The 20,624-nt window shown below is 48.7% G+C and overlaps 1 protein-coding gene across 2 annotated transcripts in view; it reads left to right on the top strand.

The window, feature by feature from the left end:
- LOC139380791 (ITPR interacting domain containing 2) overlaps positions 1 to 19,803 on the top strand; it is a 49,086-nt gene extending 29,283 nt beyond the window's left edge. For both annotated transcript variants that reach the window (XM_071123822.1, XM_071123823.1), the window contains exons 9-18: positions 4,691 to 5,352; positions 9,846 to 9,906; positions 12,803 to 15,081; positions 15,287 to 15,361; positions 15,536 to 15,663; positions 15,810 to 15,954; positions 16,244 to 16,309; positions 16,586 to 17,032; positions 17,642 to 17,761; positions 17,891 to 19,803. In XM_071123822.1, the coding sequence (XP_070979923.1) occupies positions 4,691 to 5,352; positions 9,846 to 9,906; positions 12,803 to 15,081; positions 15,287 to 15,361; positions 15,536 to 15,663; positions 15,810 to 15,954; positions 16,244 to 16,309; positions 16,586 to 17,032; positions 17,642 to 17,749 (3,971 nt within the window). In that variant the 3' untranslated portion in view covers positions 17,750 to 17,761; positions 17,891 to 19,803. The remainder of the gene's footprint in view (positions 1 to 4,690; positions 5,353 to 9,845; positions 9,907 to 12,802; positions 15,082 to 15,286; positions 15,362 to 15,535; positions 15,664 to 15,809; positions 15,955 to 16,243; positions 16,310 to 16,585; positions 17,033 to 17,641; positions 17,762 to 17,890) is intronic.
- Positions 19,804 to 20,624: the final 821 nt, after the last annotated feature.

The following is a 20,624-nucleotide window of genomic DNA, read 5'->3' as shown; positions in this document are numbered from 1 at the left end:
GGTGGTGTGGTGGGGATGTTGGTAGTGTTTGAGTGTGTGATGGTGTGGTGGGGATGTTGGTAGTGTTTGAGTGGGGGACGGTACGGTGGTGTGGTGGGGATGTTGGTAGTGTTTGAGTGGGGGACGTGGTGTGGTGGGGATGTTGGTAGTGTTTGAGTGTGTGATGGTGTGGTGGGGATGTTGGTAGTGTTTGAGTGGGTGATGGTACGGTGGTGTGGTGGGGATGTTGGTAGTGTTTGAGTGGGTGACGGTACGGTGGTGTGGTGGGGATGTTTGTAGTGTTTGAGTGTGTGATGGTGTGGTGGGGATGTTGGTAGTGTTTGAGTGGGTGATGGTACGGTGGTGTGGTGGGGATGTTGGTAGTGTTTGAGTGGGTGACGGTACGGTGGTGTGGTGGGGATGTTGGTAGTGTTTGAGTGTGTGATGGTGTGGTGGGGATGTTTGTAGTGTTTGAGTGGGTGATGGTACGGTGGTGTGGTGGGGATGTTGGTAGTGTTTGAGTGGGTGATGGTACGGTGGTGTGGTGGGGATGTTGGTAGTGTTTGAGTGTGTGATGGTGTGGTGGGGATGTTGGTAGTGTTTGAGTGGGTGATGGTACGGTGGTGCGGTGGGGATGTTGGTAGTGTTTGAGTGGGTGATGGTACGGTGGTGTGGTGGGGATGTTGGTAGTGTTTGAGTGGGTGACGGTACGGTGGTGTGGTGGGGATGTTGGTAGTGTTTGAGTGGGTGACGGTACGGTGGTGTGGTGGGGATGTTGGTAGTGTTTGAGTGTGTGATGGTACGGTGGTGTGGTGGGGATGTTGGTAGTGTTTGAGTGGGTGATGGTACGGTGGTGTGGTGGGGATGTTGGTAGTGTTTGAGTGTGTGATGGTGTGGTGGGGATGTTGGTAGTGTTTGAGTGGGTGATGGTACGGTGGTGTGGTGGGGATGTTGGTAGTGTTTGAGTGGGTGACGGTACGGTGGTGTGGTGGGGATGTTGGTAGTGTTTGAGTGGGTGATGGTACGGTGGTGTGGTGGGGATGTTGGTAGTGTTTAAGTGGGTGACGGTACGGTGGTGTGGTGGGGATGTTGGTAGTGTTTGAGTGGGTGACGGTACGGTGGTGTGGTGGGGATGTTGGTAGTGTTTGAGTGTGTGATGGTACGGTGGGGATGTTGGTAGTGTTTGAGTGGGTGATGGTACGGTGGTGTGGTGGGGATGTTGGTAGTGTTTGAGTGGGTGATGGTACGGTGGTGTGGTGGGGATGTTGGTAGTGTTTGAGTGTGTGGTGGGGATGTTGGTAGTGTTTGAGTGGGTGATGGTACGGTGGTGTGGTGGGGATGTTGGTAGTGTTTGAGTGGGTGACGGTACGGTGGTGTGGTGGGGATGTTGGTAGTGTTTAAGTGGGTGATGGTACGGTGGTGTGGTGGGGATGTTGGTAGTGTTTGAGTGGGTGACGGTACGGTGGTGTGGTGGGGATGTTGGTAGTGTTTGAGTGGGTGACGGTACGGTGGTGTGGTGGGGATGTTGGTAGTGTTTGAGTGTGTGATGGTGTGGTGGGGATGTTGGTAGTGTTTGAGTGGGTGATGGTACGGTGGTGTGGTGGGGATGTTGGTAGTGTTTGAGTGGGTGACGGTACGGTGGTGTGGTGGGGATGTTGGTAGTGTTTGAGTGTGTGATGGTGTGGTGGGGATGTTGGTAGTGTTTGAGTGTGTGATGGTGTGGTGGGGATGTTGGTAGTGTTTGAGTGGGTGATGGTACGGTGGTGTGGTGGGGATGTTGGTAGTGTTTGAGTGGGTGATGGTACGGTGGTGTGGTGGGGATGTTGGTAGTGTTTGAGTGGGTGATGGTACGGTGGTGTGGTGGGGATGTTGGTAGTGTTTGAGTGGGTGATGGTACGGTGGTGTGGTGGGGATGTTGGTAGTGTTTGAGTGGGTGATGGTACTGTGGTGTGGTGGGGATGTTGGTAGTGTTTGAGTGGGTGATGGTACGGTGGTGTGGTGGGGATGTTGGTAGTGTTTGAGTGGGTGATGGTACGGTGGTGTGGTGGGGATGTTGGTAGTGTTTGAGTGTGTGATGGTGTGGTGGGGATGTTGGTAGTGTTTGAGTGGGTGACGGTACGGTGGTGTGGTGGGGATGTTGGTAGTGTTTGAGTGGGTGATGGTACGGTGGTGTGGTGGGGATGTTGGTAGTGTTTGAGTGGGTGACGGTACGGTGGTGTGGTGGGGATGTTGGTAGTGTTTGAGTGGGTGACGGTACGGTGGTGTGGTGGGGATGTTGGTAGTGTTTGAGTGTGTGATGGTGTGGTGGGGATGTTGGTAGTGTTTGAGTGGGTGATGGTACGGTGGTGTGGTGGGGATGTTGGTAGTGTTTGAGTGTGTGATGGTACGGTGGTGTGGTGGGGATGTTGGTAGTGTTTGAGTGTGTGATGGTGTGGTGGGGATGTTGGTAGTGTTTGAGTGGGTGATGGTACGGTGTTGTGGTGGGGATGTTGGTAGTGTTTGAGTGGGTGACGGTACGGTGGTGTGGTGGGGATGTTGGTAGTGTTTGAGTGGGTGACGGTACGGTGGTGTGGTGGGGATGTTGGTAGTGAGTTGGGAGTAGTGATGGTATACTTGACTCCAAGTATCGATTTGCAATTTAAGAAATAATAATAATTCTAGGTAGCGCTAGTTGGCAGTACCTGCTCCAGAATATTTCTCCCTACAGCTTGTTCTTCATTTATTTCCATGACTGATCAAAACTCATTTTCTCAGACATATAGTGAGCAATATGTTTGGAACATCAAATCACCATAAAATCGTAATACATATTGAATGGAGAAAAGCAACACATCATATCGGCACCTAAGTATGGTGATAATATGGTATGGTGAGGTCCCTGGTAATTCCCAGCCCTAGTTACATGTAGGGGTAGTCTGGTATCTTTGTAGGTGGTGTAATAATCAATGGCACACATCAGTCAATGGGTTCCGTTCCCACCAAGCCATTGCATTGTGGGTAGGTTTCTTGTTCTTCTCTTCCTCTTGGCAGATTTAGCTTCTGTCTGGGATGGTGAGAGTGAGGGCCCATTCCAGTGCAGCTGGGTGAACAGACCCGCAGCACAAGGAAGCCTTTGTCTTCTATTGGGCAAACAATGTGGTGACCAGAGTGGCAGAGAGAGAGACAGGGTCTAACCTCACAAATGGCACCCTATTCCCTATATAGTGTGCTACTTTCGACCAGAGCCCTCCCTGTGGCCCCTGGTCAAAAGTAGTGCACTATATAGGGTGCCATTTAGGACACCCCCAAAAAGAGATGGAGTGGAGGACCTGATTCTTCTCTGTACTCTGCTCACATCGGGCCTCACACACATTGGTCCTGGGTCTGTTCGCTCTGCCAGAGCACACAGCACCATGCACCGTCCGCTTGACTCTTTATAGACCCATATTGGCATAACTCCTGCTGTCGGAGCCCGAGCTGTGTGTGTGTGTGAGATCTGAGTCGGGGACAAAGTAGCCACTCTGCACCCTGGCTGGTCAGCAAGAGAGGAACAGGAAGGGGACAGAGAGAGTGGCCTCAGCCTTGTAACAGCACTCTCTTGTTGTTTTTAAACTGCTGGACCGAGGCCCAGTAAGCGCTGTTGTTGCAGTAGCTCTCGAGTCAGTTTCATCTTCATCTGGTGTAGATGACATTTTAAAAGGGGGGATGAGTAACTGTCTTTTCAATCCCTTTTGAAGTTTCACCCCTCCGTTAAGTTAATGTGAGGAGTTTTTGTGGTCTACCTATTGAGTTGTTGTTGCGCTGCAGCAGCCCCACTAACTGGAGGCCCTGCTGTTTCTGTTTCAGAACAGTGGACTGACTTGACTTACAGCACACTGAGCACAGGCAGCTCTGCAGGGATTTACAAGTCACAACTTCTAAGGGTTCTAGGGATCATAGATCAGTGAGCATCCTCAGAAGGTTCAGACCCTGGAATGTAGAATTCTCATGCTGCTGTCTGTCTCAGTGATGTTCCAACATGTACTGTAGTTAGCAGCTCAAAGTCCTGGAACAGCCCTCTTCTCTTCAATGTCATGTGGATTTTTCTTATGTAAGTCCTGTTTTCTCTCCCTGAGAACGTCCCTGGGGTTCTGGCTGTGAGCAGCTAAAAGGGATGGTGCTCTCATAATAAATATAAAGGCCTTGTGAAATTTCACTTCCTACTTCTGTTTTCTTCTGTGGAGTCAGCCGTGGTCAGGAATCAGGAAGAGACTGTGTTCTGCGCTCAGAGAGATAATGGCCAGAGGAAGTGTTGGTTACTTACTTGCAGAAGTATGTTAGTCGTGTACATGCATGTGGTGGGGATAGATATCATGGGGACTTGCGTACTTAGTCACTCAGACTATTGCGTTATCATGTCGTTTATGACACTGTAAATGTGGCGAGGTTTGTTCTCTTCGATGTCATTGCTTTGATGGATCGAGGGAGTTATGGTTTCCCTGTGACAGGCTATGCCTATCTGTGCCCATGGGGCTGGTATTAACGTCAGGATGCAGCATTGTCTTCCATCCTCCAAACTAACTACACCCATGATGAGGGCTGAATCTGCTGCTGTAAGAGGGGACATATTCCCAGGCCTTCTGGGGACTACCTAGCTTGTTTCTATTAGTTTCCTCTCTTTATCAAGTTGATCAAGTCTTATTCTTTCCCCAAAGCTTGTATTTTAATTCTAGTTTCCTCTCCCCCCCCCAAGGTCGTTTCCGTCAGATCGAGGTCCTGACCACGGTGGCCAACGAGTTCTTCCATCTCTACTCCCAGGTCTCCGGCCAGCCTGTCCAGAAGATCTGCAGCCTGGATGGGGAACCGCTCACCATCGTCCCTCCTTCTCCTCTGAGGAGGAACAACTCAGCCCTGAACGCAGCCAAGATCCTGAAGAAGACAATCACTAAACACAACCTGCTGGGTGGGTTGGGGGAGGGGGGTGCTCCTACCATCACAGCCCTGTCTACGACAGAGAAACTGGCAGAACATGTGAGTCCAGGTACAGGGGACAGCGCCGTCACAACTGACTCCGACCATAAGGGTGAGCTCAAGCAGAAGGCCTTTAGGAAGAAGGACTCTCCATCTCTGGCCACTGTGACTGAGGAGAGCCACTCTGGAGGCAGCACTGAGGCCACCCTAAGTGTCAATGGAGACCACCCTGGAGTGAATGGAGATGGCCAGGCATTGACCCAGGAGGGTGACCTTAGCCTGTCCAACGAGGCTGACTTGGAGAAAGAGCACCAAGACATTCAACTGAAGGGCCAGCGAACAATCACATCAACCCCAGACAAAGAACCTAACTACAGCCTGCTGCCCAACCCTCACATCGCCCACCTCCGCACACAGACCAAGGACTCCTTTGAGATGGAAGAGGTAGGGCTATACTCACACACAAGGGTTGAGGCAGGGTTCAATTCTTGGCTTAGTTGTACTGTTCTCCTGACTTTCCAGTTCAGTATGAGTTTTGACTGCACACAGAAGGTTGGGCAGAGGGATTCAATTCTAGACTTAGCATTACTGTCCTCCCAGTTTGAGATGGAGGTAGAATAGTCTGCACAAACACAGAGTTGAGGAGAGGGGGTTCAATTCTTGGCTGAGCTTCTTTATACTGCCCTCTCAGTTCAATGCAACGTTTGTTTTGTTTGGGGTTGCTTACGGGTTGAGCAGGGGGTTCAATTTTGATCGTAGTACTGCCCTCAGTTCAATACAAAGTTGTATTTCCTTATCATCGCTTGATTGTGTTTCCCACAATCCTGGTTTTAGCTGTCCTAGCAGATATTGTGAGGAAAGCGAAGGACACGAACTTCAGCTTATAAATAAGTTAGAATCGTAAGAGAGTGCATATGGACGACCCTGGAGGCTGTTGTTATTGTGGCTCGATCTGCAGTTTTCCCCTCCTCTCCAGATCTTACAGAACAGGGTTGTTATAGTTCCGGTAACTGGAGGGGGTGTATGTATCAGAAGTGTGTCTGTGTAGAAATGTCCTGAGGGGGGAGAAAGGCATAGCTCTTAAGTTTAAAATAGGACTTTGTTAATATCACTGCGACCTGATGTTATTCATCCGAATAATAATAGTGTAGTATTTTTTGGTCTTTGTTTTACCACACCATAGATGTATATGTCTCTCTGTGTGTGTGTGTCTGTCTCTCGCTCTGTGTGTGTGTGTCTGTCTCTCGCTCTGTGTGTGTGTGTCTGTCTCTCTGTGTGTGTGTGTCTGTCTCTCTGTGTGTGTGTCTGTCTCTCGCTCTGTGTGTGTGTCTGTCTCTCGCTCTGTGTGTGTGTCTGTCTGTCTGTGTGTGTGTGTCTGTCTCTCGCTCTGTGTGTGTGTCTGTCTGTCTGTGTGTGTGTGTCTGTCTCTCGCTCTGTGTGTGTGTCTGTCTCTCGCTCTGTGTGTGTGTCTGTCTCTCGCTCTGTGTGTGTGTCTGTCTCTCGCTCTGTGTGTGTGTCTGTCTCTCGCTCTGTGTGTGTGTCTGTCTCTCGCTCTGTGTGTGTGTCTGTCTCTCGCTCTGTGTGTGTGTCTGTCTCTCGCTCTGTGTGTGTGTCTGTCTCTCGCTCTGTGTGTGTGTCTGTCTCTCGCTCTGTGTGTGTGTCTGTCTCTCGCTCTGTGTGTGTGTCTGTCTCTCGCTCTGTGTGTGTGTCTGTCTCTCGCTCTGTGTGTGTGTCTGTCTCTAGCTCTGTGTGTGTGTCTGTCTCTCGCTCTGTGTGTGTGTGTCTGTCTCTCGCTCTGTGTGTGTGTGTCTGTCTCTCGCTCTGTGTGTGTGTGTCTGTCTCTCGCTCTGTGTGTGTGTGTCTGTCTCTCGCTCTGTGTGTGTGTGTCTGTCTCTCGCTCTGTGTGTGTGTGTCTGTCTCTCGCTCTGTGTGTGTGTGTCTGTCTCTCGCTCTGTGTGTGTGTGTCTGTCTCTCGCTCTGTGTGTGTGTGTCTGTCTCTCGCTCTGTGTGTGTGTGTCTGTCTCTCGCTCTGTGTGTGTGTGTCTCTCTCTCGCTCTGTGTGTGTGTGTCTGTCTCTCGCTCTGTGTGTGTGTGTGTCTGTATCTCGCTCTGTGTGTGTGTGTGTCTGTCTCTCGCTCTGTGTGTGTGTGTGTCTGTCTCTCGCTCTGTGTGTGTGTGTGTCTGTCTCTCGCTCTGTGTGTGTGTGTGTCTGTCTCTCGCTCTGTGTGTGTGTGTGTCTGTCTCTCGCTCTGTGTGTGTGTGTCTGTCTCTCGCTCTGTGTGTGTGTGTCTGTCTCTCGCTCTGTGTGTGTGTGTCTGTCTCTCGCTCTGTGTGTGTGTGTCTGTCTGTCGCTCTGTGTGTGTGTGTGTGTCTGTCTCTCGCGCTGTGTGTGTGTCTGTCTCTCGCGCTGTGTCTGTGTCTCGCTCTGTGTGTGTATGTGTGTGTGTGTGTGTCTCGCTCTGTGTGTGTGTGTGTGTCTCTCGCTCTGTGTGTGTGTCTCTCGCTCTGTGTGTGTGTCTCTCGCTCTGTGTGTGTGTCTCTCGCTCTGTGTGTGTGTGTCTCTCGCTCTGTGTGTCTGTGTCTCGCTCTGTGTGTGTCTGTCTCTCGCTCTGTGTGTGTGTGTGTGTCTCGCTCTGTGTGTGTGTCTGTGTCTCGCTCTGTGTGTGTCTGTCTCTCGCTCTGTGTGTGTGTCTGTCTCTCGCTCTGTGTGTGTGTCTGTCTCTCGCTCTGTGTGTGTCTGTCTCTCGCTCTGTGTGTGTCTGTCTCTCGCTCTGTGTGTGTCTGTCTCTCGCTCTGTGTGTGTCTGTCTCTCGCTCTGTGTGTGTCTGTCTCTCGCTCTGTGTGTGTGTGTCTGTCTCTCGCTCTGTGTGTGTGTGTGTCTGTCTCTCGCTCTGTGTGTGTGTGTGTGTCTGTCTCTCGCTCTGTGTGTGTGTGTGTGTCGGTCTCTCGCTCTGTGTGTGTGTGTGTGTCGGTCTCTCTCGCTCTGTGTGTGTGTGTGTGTCGGTCTCTCTCGCTCTGTGTGTGTCGGTCTCTGTGTGTGTGTGTGTGTCGGTCTCTGTGTGTCGGTCTGTGTGTGTGTGTGTGTGTCGGTCTCTGTGTGTGTGTGTCGGTCTCTGTGTGTGTGTGTCGGTCTCTGTGTGTGTGTGTCGGTCTCTGTGTGTGTGTGTCTCGGTCTCTGTGTGTGTGTGTCTCGGTCTCTGTGTGTGTGTGTCTCGGTCTCTGTGTGTGTGTCTCGGTCTCTGTGTGTGTGTCTCGGTCTCTGTGTGTGTGTCTCGGTCTCTGTGTGTGTGTGTGTCTGTCTGGCTCGCTCGCTCGCCCTGTGTGTGTGTCTGGCTCGCTCGCTCGCCCTGTGTGTGTGTCTGGCTCGCTCGCTCGCCCTGTGTGTGTGTCTGGCTCGCTCGCTCGCCCTGTGTGTGTGTCTGGCTCGCTCGCTCGCCCTGTGTGTGTGTCTGGCTCGCTCGCTCGCCCTGTGTGTGTGTCTGGCTCGCTCGCTCGCCCTGTGTGTGTGTCTGGCTCGCTCGCTCGCCCTGTGTGTCTGGCTCGCTCGCTCGCCCTGTGTGTCTGGCTCGCTCGCTCGCCCTGTGTGTCTGGCTCGCTCGCCCTGTGTGTCTGGCTCGCTCGCCCTGTGTGTCTGGCTCGCTCGCCCTGTGTGTCTGGCTCGCTAGCCCTGTGTGTGTCTGTCTGGCTCGCTCGCCCTGTGTGTGTGGCTGGCTCGCTCGCTCTGTGTGTGTCTGTCTCTCTCTCGCTCTGTGTGTGTGTGTGTCTCTCTCTCTCTCTGTGTGTGTGTCTCTCTCGCTCTGTGTGTGTGTCTCTCTCTCTCGCTCTGTGTGTGTGTCTCTCTCTCTCTCTCTCTCTGTGTGTGTGTCTCTCTCGCTCTGTGTGTGTCTCTCTCTCTCTCTCTCTCGCTGTGTGTGTGTCTCTCTCTCTCTCTCGCTGTGTGTGTCTCTCTCTCTCTCGCTCTGTGTGTGTGTGTCTCTCTCTCTCTCGCTCTGTGTGTGTCTCTCGCTCTGTGTGTCTCTCTCTCTCTCGCTCTGTGTGTGTCTCTCTCTCTCTCGCTCTGTGTGTGTCTCTCTCTCTCGCTCTGTGTGTCTCTCTCTCTCGCTCTGTGTGTGTCTCTCTCTCTCGCTCTGTGTGTGTCTCTCTCTCTCGCTCTGTGTGTGTCTCTCTCTCTCGCTCTGTGTGTCTCTCTCTCTCTCGCTCTGTGTGTCTCTCTCTCTCTCGCTCTGTGTGTCTCTCTCTCTCTCGCTCTGTGTGTCTCTCTCTCTCGCTCTGTGTGTGTCTCTCTCTCTCACTCTGTGTGTGTGTCTCTCTCTCTCGCCCTGTGTGTGTGTCTCTCTCTCTCGCTCTGTGTGTCTCTCTCTCTCTCTCGCTCTGTGTCTCTCTCTCTCTCGCTCTGTGTGTGTGTCTCTCTCTCTTGCTCTGTGTGTGTCTCTCTCGCTCTGTGTGTGTGTCTCTCTCGCTCTGTGTGTGTGTCTCTCTCGCTCTTTGTGTGTCTCTCTCTCTCGCTCTTTGTGTGTCTCTCGCTCTGTGTGTGTGTCTGTCTCTCTCGCTCTGTGTGTGTGTCTCTCTCTCTCGCTCTGTGTGTGTGTCTCTCTCTCTCGCTCTGTGTGTGTGTCTCTCTCTCTCGCTCTGTGTGTGTGTCTCTCTCTCTCGCTCTGTGTGTGTCTCTCTCTCGCTCTGTGTGTGTGTCTCTCTCTCGCTCTGTGTGTGTCTGTCTGTGTGTCTTTCTCTCGCTCTGTGTCTGTCTCTCTCGCTCTGTGTGTGTGTGTCTCTCTCGCTCTGTGCTTGTGTGTGTGTGTGTGTGTGTGTCTTGTCTCTCTCGCTCAGTGTGTCTGTCTCTCTCGCTCTCTCTCTGTGTGTGTGTGTGTCTGTCTGTCTGTCTGTCTGTCTCGCTCTGTGTGTCTGTCTCTCTCACTCTGTGTGTGTCTGTCTTTCAGGTCCAGAGTAATGAGGATGAGGCTTTACCTGGGACACACAGAACCTCTAGAGCTGGCAGTGGTGAGTCTGGCCTGCATATTATATACCTTATTACACAGTATAGAGGCTCATACATGCCTATAACAGGTCATAAAACAGTATACCTTTTTAGATGAATGCTAAGTGTTCCTGAACTTTCCATAGTGGATGTCCACTAATATGAATAATCACATTATGACATAAAAACAATGTTCTCTGCTTCATCAGTAGAATTGGTCATAATCACCCATCTCTCAAATATTAAATAACATTTTGTGTCTTATGGCAGGTAATTAAATATTTTCTAGCTTCAGTGTACTGAAGTATGTGTATGAAATGTTCCATAGTGGCCTTTTAGACAACAAAAATACTTGTACAAAAAAAGACAGGTCTTTCCTGTCCAGTTTTGTTCACTGATAATAAATTATAGCATAAGTTTTAGATTAGTGAAGTCAGGGAAGAGGAGGGTAGATATTTAAGGATGCATCTTCATTATGCTGATTGAATTAAGTTTAATTTAGCTTTTATTTCTAAGAACATTGGTACTTAGAACACATGGCCCCATGACAATCCATTACAAGTGGGTGACCCATCTAAAACAGAGGGCCGTTTGTAGATAAAAACCTTGTGTAACCACTAAGCATGTTTCTTTTCCGACTGACCATGATAATCTATTACAACGTAGATCCTCAGGGGTGTGCTCTTTAGGGAATCACTATACTCCAGACCACAATATTTACAAATAGTTTTCATCTATATTTTTCATAGCTGTCTATTTACCATCACAAACCGATGCTGGCACTAAGACCGCACTCAACAAGCTGTATAAGGCCATAAGCAAACGAGAAGATGCTCATCCAGAGGCAGGGCTCCTAGTGGCCAGGAACTTTAATTTAGGGAAACTTAAATCCGTTTCTACCAGCATTTTACATGTGCAACCAGACCACCTTTACTCCACACACAGAGACACGTACAAAGTTCTCCCTCGTCCTCCATTTCACAAATCTGACCTTAACTCTTTTCTCCTGATTCCTGCTTACAAGCAAAAACTAAAGCAGGAAGTACCAGTAACTCGCTCAATTTGGAAGTGGTCAGATGACGCAGATGCTAAGCTACAGGACTGTTTTGCAAGCACTGACTGGAAAATGTTCCGGGATTCATCCGATGGCATTGTGGAGTAAACCACACGCATCGACAATGTCATCCCCACAGTGACCGTACGTACATACCCCAACCAGAAGCCATGGATTACAGGTAACATCTGCACTGAGCTAAAGGGTAGAGCTGCCGCTTTCAAGGAGCGGGACTCTAACCTGGAGACTGCACTCCACACTGCCCTTTCCCACCTGGACAAAAGGAACACCTACGTGAGAATGCTGTTCATTGACTGCAGCTCAGCATTCAACACCATAGTGCCCTCAAAGCTCATCACTAAGCTAAGGACCTGCAACTGGATCCTGGACTTCCTGATGGGCTGCCCCCAGGTGGTGAGGGTAGGAAACAAATCTGCCACTCTGATCCTCAACACGGGGCTCCTCAGGGGTGCGTGCTGGTCCCCTCCTATTCTCCCTGTTCACCCATGACTGCGTGGCCAAGCACGACTCCAACACCATCATTAAAGTTTGCAGACGACACAACGGTGGTAGGCCTGATCACCGACAACGAGGAGACAGCCTATAGGGAGGAGATCAAAGAACTGGCAGTGTGGTTCCAGGACAACAACCTCTTCCTCAACGTGATCAAGACAAAGGAGATGATAGTGGACTACAGGTAAAGGAGGACCATGCATGCCCCCATTCTCATCGACGGGGCTATAGTGGAGCAGGTTGAGAGCTTCAAGTTCCTTGGTGTCCACATCACCAATAAACTATCATGGTCTAAACTCACTAAGACAGTCATGAAGAGGGCAGGAGAACACCTATACCCCCTCAGGAGACTGAAAAGATTAGGCATGGCTCCCCAGATTCTCAAAGGGTTTTTACAGCTGCACCATCGAGAGCATGGTTGACTGGTTGCATCACCGCCTGGTATGGCAACTGCTCGGCCTCCGACTGCAAGTGCTACAGAGGGTAGTGTGTACTGCACAGTACATCACTGGGGCCAAAATTCCTGCCATCCACGACCTCTATACCAGGCGGTGTCAGAGGAAGGCCCTAAAAATTACCAAAGATTCCAGCCACCCTCGTTATAGACTGTTCTCTCTGCTACCACACGGCAAGTGGTACCGGAGCATCAAGTCTAGGACAAAAAGGCTTCTCAACAGTTTTTACCCCCAAGCCATAAGACCCCTAAACAGGTAACCAAATGGTTACCCGGACTATTTGCGTTTCTTTACTTACCTACACACACACACACACACCTTCTTTTTTCCCCCCGCACCATTGGTTAGAGCCTGTAATTAAGCATTTCACTGTAAGGTGAAATGTTGTATTGTATTCAGCGCACGAGACACATTTTTACGCTGCTGCTACTCGCTGTTTATTACCTATGCATAGTCACTTTACCCCTACCTACATGTAAATATTACCTCAGCTAACCTGTAACGCCACACATTGACTTGGTACCCCCTGTATATAGCCTCGTTATTGTTAATTTTTTACTTTTACTCTTAACTATTTTCTTCACAGCATTGTTGGTTAAGGGCTTGTAAGTAAGCATTTCACTGTGAGGTCTACCTGTTGTATTCGGTGCATGTGACATGTCATTTGATTTGGAGCTGATCAAGTCTACCCTCTGGTGTATAATACAACTTTTATAGAAGGATTACAAGTGTGTTATCTCACTGTGTTGCAAATATACTGATGGAACACATGTTTGACTCTACACTGAATTGTTAAATTATTTGTTTTGTTATAACCCAGATTGAGGGTCCTTCTTACACTCTGACATCTTCCTTTAATTCTCTCTCACTTTCTCTCCCTCCCTCTGTCCATTACAGAGCAACTACTAAGAACAGCCAGCCAGCAGTCAGACAGTAGTGGCTTTGCAGAGGACCCTTCTACTGACGGCTCAGCTAACTATCTAAAGGTACAGGAGAGCTCCGACAGCTGTGACAGTGAGACCACAGTGACGTCTCACGCTGGGGAGGGGACCACTCCTCTAGCGCTGGAACACCCTGCCTTTGGGAGGCTGCAGGGGGAGGAGGTGGGGGAGGAGGAGGGACAGAAACACCTTGTGGCAGACGGAAGGAGGAGCCGGAGCCCTAATGGGGGGGAGGAGGAGCAACAGGAGGTGCCACAGTACACCACCCATCAGTTACCTAAACAAGGAGACAGAGGGGTGGCCCAAGACTCAGAGCAGGACCAGAAGCATAACACTGCTGAGGAAGCTGCTTCTGTTCATGCCTCTGACACTTTTCAGTTAACTCCTGAGACTTACTGTACTGCTGAGCCTCACGTGGAGGATGATCCTGGTTCTACAGAAGACCATGGCTCCGTCCCGGCCCCAGACTGTAGCTCTTCTGGTGCCCCAGGCAGGGAGGGTGTGCCTGACAAGGTGGAGATGGAAGCCAGAACCCCCAGCCCTAGCGCCAGTTGCCCTAGCCTAGGTGCCTCAACCAGGGTCCAAGGGGCCCTTCACAGGGCCCAGCAGAGGGCCTCGTCCTCAGGCCTCCAGGGTCACCGGATGGAAGGGAAGCTGACAGCCAGGGATCTGTTCAGGAGAAGAGCCCCCCTGACGAGGTCCCGATCCCTGCCTACCTCCCTCCTCATCCCCTCCCGTGTGGTCTCCTCTGTCAGGATCCAGTTTGGCCAGGGTACAGTCAGGCACTGCACCCAGCCAGCCTTCTCCTACCAATACACCCCAGAAGAGGAGGAGGAGGTGGGGTCCATCGTGGAAGAGGAGGAGGAGGAGGAGGTTGTTGAGGATGGGTGTCAGAGGAGAGACAGCTGCCTCTCTACCTTGATTATCAACAGAGGGACCGAGATATCGCATGGCCCCGGGCTACAAAGAGATGGTGAACTGAGAGGCCTTCAGGGCAGGGTGCCCCCTTACCCCCTGGCCATCCCCCGCCACCTGACCCGCTCAACCGTCTCACTGCACAGCCACAGCCCCCCTCCTGAGTGGGGAGAGAGGCCTTTGGGGGAGCACCACCGTGCCTGGAGCACCTGTAGCGTACCTAACCTTACCCAACATAACGTGGCCCACTTCAATAACCCTAACCTCACCCAGCATAACCTGGCCCACTTCAATAACCCTAACCTCACCCAACATAACGTGGCCCACTTCAATAACCCTAACCCCACCCAGCATAACCTGGCCCACTTCAATAACCCTAACCTCACCCAACGTAACCTGGCCCACTTCAATAACCCTAACCTCACCCAACATAACGTGGCCCACTTCAATAACCCTAACCTCACCCAGCATAACCTGGCCCACTTCAATAACCCTAACCTCACCCAGCATAACCTGGCCCACTTCAATAACCCTAACCTCACCCAGCACATCAACCCTAACTCCAACCTAACACAGCACTACCTAGTCCAACACAATCAACCTAACCTTACTCAACACAACTTTGCTCAGCACAACAACCCTAACCCAGCCCAGTACAATCCCACTCTGCCCCATGGCAGTGTCCCCAACCTAGCCCAATACAGCAACCCTAATCCCTACTTGTCCCACCACAATAGTCCCACCCTACCCCATGGCAGTGTCCCCAACTTGTTCCAGTATCAGCCCTCCACCCACCACCACCACACCCTCCATAGCCACCCTACCCATCCATATGGTAGTGTACCTAACCTTCCCCAGCACACAGCTCCCACCTTACCCCATCATGTGACCCCTAACTGTCCTCCTTCTAGTGCTCTGTACGCTAACATGGGTAACCTTCTTCCACACAACTTCCCCTGTTCCCTGTACAGCTCCTCCTGTAACACCCCACCCCTTAGTGCCCCCTTCAGTTCAACTTACCATAACTACAACGGTAACCCCTATAGTGGGTCCTACAACGAGCTAAGCAGCAACAATCCTTATACTGCCCATAGCTCTTACTCTAACCCTTCAAACACACCTTCCAACCTGCCTCATCTCTCTACTGCCCCCTATGGAGGACCATATAGTACTCCATACTTGGGCCACCACCCTCTGATCCCCTACCCTCATGACCCTATGGCTACAACCTCCCGTCTTCCCCCAGCCCTGTCTACCACTGAGATGCAACTGAGAAGGGTCCTTCACGACATCAGAGGAACTGTGCAGAACTTGGCTCAGGTGAGACAAAACAACCACAAACTACATAGGTGTTATACAACTTTTTGCAAGGCTCTTTGCAGTTTTATCAACTCGTCTCTGACGTGAGCACTATAATGATTAATCATATGCTGTTTCACTTTCCATCCCACCCATAATGCAAACAGACGTTTGCAACACAGTTTCAGTGACTAAGTGTTTTATCTATGGTTTCTCTGCCCTCAAGAATTCATCAGAACGCGGAGCAGACACTCCCTCCGACATGTTCAACCCTCAGAGACCTGCCCAGCCACTGTATGAGGTATACATTCAGTTGAACTGCCACTCTTAAACAAATTAAATGAATGATTATCAATTCTGTCCTCAAACCTCCATGTGGGTGTGTCTCATGTGGGTTAGGATAAAGGAGAATCTCTGCCTCTCTGACAACACAGTCATATTCTTCCTCTTCTACATCCCCTCCTCCTCCCTTCAGACTTCTCTCCAGGAGCTGCAGGCTAAGAGGAGGAGTCTGAATGTGTTCCGGACTCAGATGATGGATCTGGAACTGTCCCTGATGAAACAACAGGCGTTAGTCTACCAGCACCTCAGTCACGACGAGAGGTAGGCTAGATGCCCTCACCCTGGCGAGCACACGGATGTTGGCATAGTCTGTGATAGCCAGGCAGGCAGACAGTGTTATCTGTCTGTTTGTGGTTGCCAGGCAGGCAGACAGTGTTAACAGTGGTCTCTCTGTCTGTGGTTGCCAGGCAGGAGGCGGAGCAGCTGCAGGGTCTACGGTCTGAAGTGAGACAGGAGCTGCAGGAACTAGAGCTCCAGCTGGAGGATCGGCTGCTGACCCTGAACGAGCAGCTCCGCTCTGCCAGCCAGCACAGTCTCTACCGCCACAGCATGGTCAGTACCTGGAACTACATCTTGGAACACAGGCACACACACACAGGCAGATACCATCTTTCTCTCTCTCCGTCTCTTTTCTCAACTCATAAACATGTTTGATAAATGGTTTGTCATGACTGTTTCCGCTTGGCACCAGTACTGTGGGTTCCTCTGTGTTCTTCTCATTTGACATCAGGCTACATGTACGCCACTACTCTTGTTTGTTGTTTAGCCACCCATCATATCATCACCTACCCCTCCTCTCCTATATTGTATCATTTGTGTTGTTGATATTTCTCTCCTGTAGGGTATGAAGAGAGGTCACAGCATGGACAGCCTGTCTAACAGTTCTGCTCTGAGAGCTATGGAGCCGGTGAGTACCTGCATTGACTCTAGACTGTTCTTTTCTAGGTCATTCCTCTAGACTGTTCCTCCTGTTAATTGTGTGTGCTCTATTCATAGAAATAGAATGAAAAATGAATGTTTTTACTTCCTTCCTAGTATTTGTACCGTCAATGGCTGCCGGTCAACCCATCAGAGCATTGACTTGAAAAGAAATGTCTACTAGTCAATCTAATTTTATGGTTCTACTGTTGTCACACTTCTTTCCTCACTGTGTGACATGTATGGTGTGGTTTCTCCCTTCCAGATGTCAGACCTGCTGAGGGAGCAGCTGTACCTGCAGACAGAGCTGGGCTACGAGGGCAGGGCAGAGGGTGGAGCTAGCATGGCCCCCACCCCCAGCTCAGGCCTCTCTTCCAGGTCAGCCAGTCCAATGAGGTCCTCTGGACGTCACCCTGGCCCATCCCACGCCCCAGAGCTGTCCCTCCCAGGTCCCCAGAAGAGTGGGATGTACCGGGCTTCCGTCTCCCTCACCCCGGCACCCCCTCCACGGCCTGGTGCTGCCACATGGGTATCCCAGTGCTCAGACCAGGCACTGCCAGTGCAAGGTCCTGGAGAGGAGGAGGAGGAGGTTGGAGGAGGGATAGCAGCTGTAGACCCTCACCTACTGGAGGAGAGGGGCAAAGAGAGAGGAGGAGGTGGTCTAGGAGAAGGAAGAGCAGACAACCCCAATCTACAGGAGCTCATCAAGGAGGTTTGTGAGACTGGAAGTTATCTTAGTTTCTGTTTTGAATAGTAGAGAACATTAAGAACACCTGAACTTCTTAAATTGGCCTTGCCCTACAGTATTTGTTGAATAGGGAATGCCAATATTGCCCAAATGTCCAGGACATGTTTTATTATGTCCTTGGCCGATATGGATAAACGTTTTTCTGCTGACAGAAGAGGTGATTACGTAGCTATTGACAGACGGTTCTTCTCATGAAAAATAATTTACTGGTCTAATTTTAAGAGCTTGGCAGGGGACAAATGGAGCACATTTTAAAGGCCCAAAAGGAAACTTGGAACTTTTGAATCCTGTTGGCTATGTCTTATCCATGTGGCCTGATGTAACTGTCTGGCAGTGTCCCAGTTCTTCTGAGGGATGAAATGTTCTTTCTCAGTTCTCTGTTCTCTGACACCTCTCAGTACAGGATGTTCCTGGTATTCAGTGAGGTGAAACCTTCAGAACATTGCAGATAGAAATGTAATAAATAAGTGTCCATTATGTTTAAAATATCAAACCTACAGGAAATTGACTTTGAGTGAACATAGTATTTGTGTTTGAACATCGTTCCATCTCTGTACCTTCTCCCCGCTTTAGATCAAAGAGAGTCTAGCTGATGAGATCCGACAGGAGATAGTCAATGAGCTCCTAGCTGCCGTGTCTCCACGACGATCACCTGTGTCGACCAGAGAATATCCGCTGTGAACATGACGACAGGTCCTTATATCATTAATTCATTAGTTGTATAAATCGGTTCTTCAAGCCGGATCGACCTGTTCCAATTCAACCTATACCCCTTGGCAGGTGCTTCTATTTCTAAAAGAATGTTGTTGTTTTCTCTTGCAGTTGAACACTGATGAGGCCTGGTGTAGTCTCCCCAACCTGAACACTGGTGAAGCCATGCACTGAACAGCCCAACAACCCCTTAACACTGTTTCAACTATTTACAGAGATAATGTCAGATGCGTTAACACTGTGTTTCTACCGTAGGAATAGAATTATCTTTCTATGGTTTCTACTTCAGAGAGTGTGACGGTGGCTGGTACCTTAACACCCGCATGCCTGGTGACCTGGGAGACACAAATGATGCTATATATTTGCTTTTATAGTGAACTCTTCTTCTGTCTTAACGGTCCAATTTCAAACACAGAATGTTACTTGGTGTGTTTATTTTGCTGAAGACTAACTATGTTGTTAAATAATCATGAACATTAACCCAAAATGAAATCATTTTGACATGCAAAAATGTGTTTAAGGTTAATTCTATGATTTTCTTTTTCACCCTGGCTGTGTGTGACGTTATGTTACGTTAGGCCTATGCCATGATTCTGACGTTGTGTATGGGTTGTATTTAAGCACGTAGATGTGGGTCAGAGTGCATGTCTTGTCCTGAAGGTGTAAGATGACCAAGGTTGAGGAGACTTAAGGCCTGGTTGATGATAATGGTTGTATGGGAGTTTAGTGTCTGCTGTAAATGACCATGCCCTCTTCTAATGCAACCTCTATGAGGAATGAACCAGACCTGGGTTCAAATACTATTTGAAATCTTTGAAGTACTTTGAGCATTTTCTCTTGCCTGCCAGGAGGGTCAGATAGGTGGGGTTTACTGTTTTGGGACTATTATATTAGTGAATTAATCCAGGCATGCTCCGATAAAGTATTTGCACCCAGGTCTAGAACTAACTGTGCAATACATTTCACTGTCTCTGAACTTGAAAAGATCAATAGTAGAAACTACTGTTTTTGAAACGCACCACTTGAAGACAAGTGTATGCATTATATTAATTCCACACTTTTGTCCTGGGTCGTGTTCATTAGGGTAACAATGGAAAACGTTTAAAAGCATTTTTCAACTAAATGAAAGTTTCTTATTGGACTAATAAGTCCAGTAAGTCTCTCCCTGTTTCAGTCCATTTTCCTCCGTTTGGTGGTTAATGAATCCAACCCAGATGTACGCGTTTTTGTTAGAAAACTCTCACGTGAAAAACAAACAAAGTTCACATTCCTAACTGTATTTCTTATCTTAAACAGATGTTAAAACCACTAAATGTATTTGTCCTGATATATTTTCTTTAAAGGAATGAGGAAAGAGATACTGTAAAAGAGAGACTTCCGTCTTGAACTGGAGAGTAGAATGAACCGTCTATCTCATCTGATAGACTCTGGTAGAACTGTCAATAGAGCCTATTGTTCCCGCTCATACTCTTGGACAGAATCATTGTGTATTTATGAGTATATTATATTACAAATGTGAGGATTATAATGTTGTATTTTCCTGCTGGATTTGTAATTATAAGATGAAACAGACATTTATTTTACCACAGATGTTTAATTATATTGTTTTCCAAAATGATTTATTGTTACTAACTGATTTATTTCCATATGTGGCTACTTCCTGCTAATGGGGAGCTTCTTTTTAATCAGATTTAGTTTATCTTTATTTTGGGATGCATGAGGGATTGTCTCTATAGCAAATAATAAAGATGTATTTATTTTCAATAGATGGAGTGGTTTTATTTGTGATATTTTAGCTTGTAAAGGGCTTTTCAGCAGATTGCATCTGGGGTTGGGATACTAAAAGGTATATTGAAAGCATGGAACGTCTCCAAATAGACATAATGTATAGAGACACATATATAAAGCCACTTTCAGTTAGACTACACTAATGCTGAGTTGATAGCATTGTTTTCATAGTGTGCTCCTCTGTTCAGCGTCCATCTCAAATGTTTGTTTGACTAAAAATAAAACCACTTTAATTTGATAGCAGAGAAATCCAATGTAGCCTGTGATCACCATGGTAACTTGGCTCTGTGCATGAGGGCATATTGTAGGGCTCTGAGGTGTGTTCTGGGATTTGATACAGGAGAACAGGCTATTGTACTAGTGGTTCTAGAATGAGCGGTCTGAATAGGAGGAGAATGAACTGCTGATAGAGGTGGTCATTGGAAGTTGACACATTCCATTAAGGGATTCAATGATGTTTCTCAATAGATAGCACAGGTACATCAAAACCCCTCTCTTTCCACGCTCCTTTTTTTATTTCAATGATACAGTGGTGCATCAGATGACCTGGCCTCTACAATCACCTGACCTCAACCCAATCGAGATGGTATGGGATGAGTTGGACTGCAGAGTGAAGGAAAAGCAGCCAACAAGTTCTCAGCATATGTAGGAACTCCAAGACTGTTGGAAAATTATTCCAGGTGAAGCTGGTTGAGAGAATGCCAAGAGTGCGCAAAGCTGTCAAGTCAAAGGCTGGCTGCTTAGAAGAATCTAAAATATATTTTGATTTCTTTATCACTTTTTGGGTTACAACATGATTCCATATGTGTTATTTCATTGTTTTGATGTCTTCCCTATTCAACAATGTACAATATATATATATATATATGTGTATATATATATATATATATATATATATATATATATATATATATAAAAATCCTTGAATGAGTAGGTGTGTCCAAACTTTTGACTGGTACTGTATGTTGATATTTTTTGGTGCTTAATGCATACCTGTAGAATTCTGTACTTCTGGTCAAACTCAGACTAACATGCAACTGAAAACATCACCTTCCCC

The sequence above is a fragment of the Oncorhynchus clarkii genome, chromosome 22 (genome assembly GCF_045791955.1).
Source record: "Oncorhynchus clarkii lewisi isolate Uvic-CL-2024 chromosome 22, UVic_Ocla_1.0, whole genome shotgun sequence".
Lineage (NCBI taxonomy): Eukaryota > Metazoa > Chordata > Actinopteri > Salmoniformes > Salmonidae > Oncorhynchus > Oncorhynchus clarkii.
This window is presented reverse-complemented; position numbering and strand designations above follow the sequence as displayed.